Consider the following 7,500-nt stretch of genomic DNA (forward strand, 5'->3'; position numbering starts at 1 on the left):
ACTAGAAAGGCGCTATATAAGTACAGTCCATTTACAATTTCCATTCAGTCCATTTAATGTCACTACAAGAGTCTAGTTGTTGTGCCAATGGAGAAGTCTCCTTAATTGAATTACCACTGACAGTTGCAAGAAGCTGGCTCCAAAAACAACCCTGGGTTCAACTTCTCTCATGATATACGACGTCAATACATTATGGCCTCAATCGCTAAATTCAGGTCCCCTAATAAGTGTGCTGGTGGTCATTGTTTGGAAATGATTGCTCCGTTAATAAGATTTAAAGTTGAATAGCAGCTTTGATGTCTACTGCGTGGGTGTTGGTTGACAGCTGTGATTGATGCTTTTCTCCCCCCCCCCCGGCTCCAGGATTCGTACTAAATTGGGACTATTGTCACAAAATTACATTAAATTTAATGTTACTTGATAACAATAAATGCTCTGTTAGTTAGTTAAAGCGATGGTTCAAGCGTAATTTCGACCTAGCGTCATATGCACCATGAGGTCTATCTAATCAGCGCCTCAGCCATTTAGTCCCGTTAGAGCCTGTACTACAAATGTCTTAGTACAGGCGCTAACGGGACCACCAGTGTATCTCGTAAATTACCCCACTAATAATGTCTGGATTGTTATCAGACTTCTACAGTAGTACAAATAGGGTCTTTGATGGCTGCTACTGCTAAAGCTGTAAACATCGTAGAAATATTGCGCAATCACACACAGATCTCTCGATGTGCTGTACGGGTGTCTCGCGAGATCACACGGTATTTCAGTGATTGCGCGAGATTACGACGATGTTTACAGCTTTAGCAGTAGCAGCAGAGTAAAAGCCATCAGGTAAGTGTTATTTTAATAAACTCCTGGTGTACTTAAACACTTTCCAATGCATGGATTTACGAGTAAAGACCCTATTTGTACTACTGTAGAAGTTTGATAACAGTCCAGGCATTATTAGTGGGGTCATTTACCAGATACACTGGTGGTCCCGTTAGCACCTGTGCTAAGCTATTCGGCTGATGGCTCTAACTCCACTAATTTCCGACCAAATTAAAATAAACAGCTGAGGCACTGATTAGATAGACCTCATGGTGCATATGACGCTAGGTTGAAATTATGCCGAACCATCACTTTAATGTAAGCACAAGTCAGCTGTACTTGGTGTTCCCTTTAAGTTCGGGTAAGTTTCGATCCGAGGTAGCAGACCTTATCTGAAAGGTCCTGGCTCAAAATGGGGAAAATGGCGCTAATCATAAGCAGCAACTCTGTGCTTCAAACCGTCTCCAATGGAAACCAATGGGTGACATCACGCCTTGCTACATCCAACTTTACATACATTTACTTATATGGTTGTGTCACATTTCTATTGATCAAGATATAAATGAATCATAACAACCAAGTGAAGTAATGATGATGCTTTTTCTCAATAACGTCGTACCTCAATGTTCTTATTCGCGACATTCTTCACAATGGCGGGAAACAGCTCGGATGCATTTTTCCCTTTGGCGATCAGCTGAAAAAGAAAAAAACATTTATATTGATCAGTGAGATATCTCAACAGCTGAGAGATGACATCATGTAATAAGAGAGGCAGCACTCACCCCAACAACTCTTTTCATGGCCTCCAGTTTAAGCGACTCCTTGTTGCTCTCCAACATTTCTTTAAGGTCTTCATTCCTTATAGGAGAGAGAAAAAAAGGGTTACTTACACTCACTGTGGTCAATACAGACGATACAGTTTACTACCAAATACAACAAAAAAAAATCATCAGATGTCACATTTGAAAATCTTAAAATTGAAAAAAAAACAAAAAAACCTTTTGGCGGTTTTGCTTCAAAAATGACGCTCATTTATTAAAATATATCAAAATATTTGCAGATAAATGTTCTCTGACTAATTATTACAACTTTAAAGCTTTAAAGCTTTTTCCATTTTAAGGATTTTAAGTGTCCTAAACAACAGCTAGAGTACATATAGAACATATTTGACAAGAAAAAAAGAAAACAATTTACAAAAAAAGTTTAAAAAATATTCCCATTTTAAGGATTTTTAGTCTGAAAACAACAGCTAAAGTATGTATTTAACATGTTTGACAAGTAAAAAAGCAAAAATTGGGTGATAATTATTCTTTTTTTATACCTTTAATAATCTAAGGCCCCTCCAATTTAGTTTTTATTCATTTTTTTCCCCATTTAAGGATTTTTAGAGTCCAAAACAACACATTTAACACAAGTAAAAAAGCAAAAATTGCCATAAAAGTTAAATAAATGATGATAATTATTGCTTCTTATACCTTTAATAATCCAGTTTATTTCAGGAACCCCTTAGTGAACCACAGATAAATGTCCTTAGATTAATTATTGCAGCTCTAAAGCAGCTGTGCAAGATTTTTATTTTCTTGTTTTTGTCCATTTTTATATTACAGGCGATACAGTATCCACCTGACCTGACTAATCAGTTTCCACTGTTAGAGCTTGACCAAAGGGAAGTGTGAAATCTCCATGTATGCAACATCTGCCAGCTTCACAGACGACAGCGTACACATGCACAAAGTTCACTATAAGACAAACAGCCCAGCACACTGTTTAACCTATAGGAGCCAAAATGTGACCGTCTACTGACACTAACAAGACAAAACCAGCCAAACAAGCATGAATCTAATCTTTACCGATGCAATAGTAGAGCCTGTACCTCTCCAATTTCTACTAAAATTGCCCTGGAGCTCACATGATATAACGCTCATAAATAAATGCTCATTCCTTGGCTAATGCTGACAACACAATGTCATTGTAAAGCTACACAGCAGGTTGTTTGTTTCCACACACACACGGAGGCTGAAAACACTGACGGAGGTAAACGTCTGGGTGGAAAACAAATTGTATAACTAGTGCAGAGAGGTCAACGCGTTCGGGAATGCTTATAAAAAGGAGTTTGGCGATGTCCTGATTTTTTGTCTAGCACTCAATCGTCAACTATTTTGATAATGGATTAATCGCCTTCCTCTGGTTCCAGCTTCTGAAATGAATATAATACAATACAAAGAGGTTACGTTTGGTTTTGGAAAACATGTTTCACCTTTTTCTGGCATTTTAAAGACCAATGCAGAGGTCAACACTTTTGGATAAACATATTTTTTTTTTATATCTTAAAAGGACTTTCGTAATCTCCGGATTTTTTGTCTAGCACCATCTACAGCTACAACAGGGGTGTCAAACATGCGGCCCGTGGGCCAGAACCGGCCCGCCGAGGGGTCCAATCCGGCCCACTTTCCTTCTTGTGTTCTTTTCCTTCCTTCCTTCCACCTGTCCTTCCTCCCTTTCTTCCATCTGTCCTTCCTCCCTCCCTCCTTTCCTTTTTTCCTTTCTTCATTCCTTCCTTCCTTCCATCTGTCCTTCCTTCCATCTGTCCTTCCTCCCTTCCTTCCATCTGTCCTTCCTCCCTCCCTTCCTTTTTTCCTTTCTTCATCTCTTCCTATTTTACTTCTGTCCTTCCTTCCTTCCATCTATCCTTCATCCCTTTCTTCCTTCCCTCCTTCTTTTTGTCTGTCTTTTCTTCCTTCCCTTCTTCCTTCCCTTCTTCCTTCCTTCCTTCCTTTCTTCAATCTTTTTAATGGTCCGGCCCACACGAGATCAAATTGGGCTGTATGTGGCCCTTGAATGAAAATGAGTTTGACACCCCTGAGCTACAACGATTAGTCTATTAGTAATTATTTGTTAATCATTAAAAACTCAATTGTCAACTATTCTTGATAATGGATTAATCGTCTTTCTCTGGTTCCAGCTTCTGAACTTAATATAATACAATATAAAGAGGTTACATTTGGTTTTGGAAAACATGTTTAAACCTTTTTCTGGCATTTTAAAGACCAATGCAGAGGTCAACACTTTTGGATAAACCTATTTTTTTAATATCTTAAGGACTTTGGCGATTTCTTATTTTTCCTTTAGCGCCACCTACAGCTACATTAGTCTATTAGTAATTATTTGTTAATCATTAAAAACTCAATCGTCAACTATTCTGATAATGGATTAATCGTCTTCCTCTGGTTCCAGCTTCTGAAATGAATATAATACAATATAAATTAATATTTTCTTCTGGTGTCTTTACTCTTCTGCGTTAGTAAACTGAGTATCTTTGGGTTTTGTACTGTCAGCAGTGACAAAAATAAGACTTTTGAAGAGGTTACCTTTGGTTTTGGAAAACATTTCTGGCATTTTAAAAACAAATGCAGAGGTCAACACTTTTGGATAAACATATTTTTTTTATATCTTAAAAAGGACTTTCGCAATCTCTTTAGTGCCACCTACAGCTGCAATGACTAGGTTTTGTACTGTCTGCAGTCCAAAACCTCTTCAAACAAGACTTTTAAAGCAGTTACCTTTGTTCACTTTTCATTTTTCACCTTTTTCTGGCATTTTAAAGACCAATGCAGAAGTCAACACTTTCGGATAAACATATTTTTTTGATATCTTAAGGACTTTGGCAATCTACAGCTGCAATGATTAGTCGATTAATCAAATAGTTGATCGACAGAAACTTAACTAACGGCAACTATTTCCTCTGGTTCCTCTGAAATGACTAAAATTCATATTTTCTGGTGTCTTTAGAGTTCAACGTTATAAAACGGAGTATCTTTGGGTTGTGGACTGTTGGTGGGAACAAAACAGGACCTTTGAAGAGTGACGTCACCTTTGGCTTTGGAAAACAGTGATTGACATGTTTCATCATTTTCTGACCTGTTATAGACTAAACCACTAATCAGTTGATCAATAATGAAAAACAATCATTACTTTTAGCCCTATAGCACCACCACAAGGTTACAGATATACGCCTCAACAACAACTGGATTGATTACTGTGACATTTGACACAGATTTAGTACAGATATATTCATGCTTACCACAGAATATATATTGCTCTCTGTTACCAGGCCAAGTTTAAAATGTACAATACTTCAGCTGCAAAACTAATGACATTCCTATCAGACCGAGCCATACTGTGTATTTAGCAAATGTGAGAAAGCTAACATGCTAATTTAAGCTAATTAACACGGCAAACATTGTACCTGCTTTACATTAGCATGTTAGCACGCTCACATTAGCATTTAGCTCAAAGCAGAGTCACTAACTTGGTTGTAAACTCAGTCTTATTTTATTATTATAGGTCTAAAAAGTTACTAAAACTAAAAGTTACCAATGTTATATAGTTGATATTAAGATAAGATAATGTCTGTTCAATAACAAGCTTGTTTTAATCCCAGTTTTATGTTAAGAATTTCTTGAAGTGACACATTGCTAAATTATAAGGCTACGCTACTATAAATACCATTAAACTATAGATGTGTTGTAGATTATTAAAAGCAGCAATAATCTGTAATGTGAATATTTAGTTTCCATTCCTTTCTAAATAGATGCAGTATGTCAAACCTTATATCTGAATTTATCCATATTTCAGGCATGATTTTAATACTTTTAAGCAACAAGGCAACTATATAGCAAGCATCCAGCTGGCCAACATTATGAAGACACTCTAACTTGGTCGTAGACTCAATCTTATTTTATTATAGGGTTAAAAAGTTACTAAAACTAAAAGTTACCAATGTAATATAGTTGACATTAAGATAAGATAATGTCTGTTCAACAACAAGCTTGTCTTAATCCCAATTTTATGTTAAAATCTATCAATCTTGAAGGGATACATTGCTAAATTATAAGGCTACACTATTATAAATACTAGAATAATGTGAATATATAGTTTCCATTCTCTTCTAAATAGATTCAGTATCTGTTATATCTGAATTTATCCATATTTCAGGCATGATTTTAATACTTTTAAGCAACAAGGCAAATATATAGCAAGCATCCAGCTGGCCAACATTATGAAGACACTCTAACTTGGTCGTAGACTCAATCTTATTTTATTATAGGGTTAAAAAGTTACTAAAACTAAAAGTTACCAATGTAATATAGTTGACATTAAGATAAGATAATGTCTGTTCAACAACAAACTTGTCTTAATCCCAATTTTATGTTAAAATCTATCAATCTTGAAGGGATACATTGCTAAATTATAAGGCTACACTATTATAAAAACTAGAATAATGTGAATATTTAGTTTCCATTCTCTTCTAAATAGATTCAATATCGGTTATATCTGAATTTATCCATATTTGAGGCATGATTTTAATACTTTTAAGCAACAAGGCAACTATATAGCAAGTCTCCAGCTGGCCAACATTATGAAGTCACACTAACTTGGATCTAAAACTTCTGTCAAACTAGTAACAGACACAGTTTTTTACAGCCAGTGAGTCTCCAGAGCAGCAGTAGGTGATCTGACTACAGTACCCAGCTTTGTGTGTGTCCATGGGCTGGCGGCTGCTGCTGCTGCTGCTGCTGTTGGGGGTTCGGGTGAGGGCCTGTTCTTCCTGACTGAGCTCAGTCTTCAGAGTGAGCTGTAAGTTCTCAGCAGACATCAGCGCAATCCTCATGGCTCCCACCGCCTCCGAGCGTAAAGAGAAACCACCATCCATACCGGCTTTTCTTTTTTTCTTTTTTTTTTTCTTCTTTCAAACCCAAAGGCACTTCAGACTTCAGTCCAATGAAAAACCAGCTCCTCTGTCTTTGTGTGTGTGTGGGTGTGGGTGTGTGAAACTAAACTGTATTTCAAGTCTCATAAAAAAGTAGTAATTGCTTCCCCTTCAGGCTGTGTGCTCTTGTTCTCCGGCTTTTTATTTTTTATTTTTTTTATTTACAGTTGTCTTCTCGTCTTGTTCACAACTGTCAAAACGAGGAACGGTGAAAAAAAAAAACAGCACAGGCGCCGCTGGCTTTGTGCCTGTCATTCACTACTTCCCTTCTTCTTCTTCTTCTCTCTTTCTCTCTCTTGGGCAAAAAAGTCACAAGATGCTCCGTCAGCTCGCTAATGGCAAGTCATCCTCATGCTTGCGGCGGGTAGTGCCTGCTCACTCGGGTAAGTCCACTCGCTCTCCTTTGCTCTACATTTCTTCTGCCGGTCAGCTGTGGTCCAGTAAAAAAAAAAAAACTTACTTGCATATGTAGATTTTCCTCTGAGGGGGCGGCGAGGGGGAGGAAGGTGATCTTACATGCCTCCTGGTTATATATATATATGTGTGTGAGTGTGTGTGTGTGTGTGTGTGTGTGTGTGTGACTCTGCCTCCTTCTGTGTGGCTGTGGTCACTTCCCTCTAGGGGGAAAAAAAAAAAAAAAAAAAAAGGAGGGCCTTATCTCTCCACTGGTGAGTAAACACCGAGCTACTTTTCATCACCTTCGCTGCACAATAATCCACTTTAGCTTGACACCACTGAGAGAACACATACAGTAATGCTGCCAAGTTTCGGCAGACGTGGGTGGAGTGGGGGGGTGAGGGTGGGGGGGGGGGGGGTCGGAGGCAGCAAACAGGACAGACCCTACATCAAAAGATAACAGCGGCTCTGGACTTGAATGTCAGGAAATACCGTTTAACCCTTAAACAGGCAGGAGTGGAAAA

At 37.9% G+C, this 7,500-nt stretch overlaps 1 protein-coding gene across 1 annotated transcript in view; it reads right to left on the reverse strand.

The window, feature by feature from the left end:
* ap3b1a (adaptor related protein complex 3 subunit beta 1a) overlaps window positions 1-7,500 on the reverse strand; it is a 66,127-nt gene that overhangs the window by 44,088 nt on the left and 14,539 nt on the right. The window contains 2 exon segments of the mRNA XM_053339524.1: window positions 1,430-1,504; window positions 1,593-1,668. Coding sequence (XP_053195499.1) covers window positions 1,430-1,504; window positions 1,593-1,668 — 151 coding nt within the window.

This window comes from Scomber japonicus, chromosome 19, assembly GCF_027409825.1.
Source record: "Scomber japonicus isolate fScoJap1 chromosome 19, fScoJap1.pri, whole genome shotgun sequence".
NCBI lineage: Eukaryota > Metazoa > Chordata > Actinopteri > Scombriformes > Scombridae > Scomber > Scomber japonicus.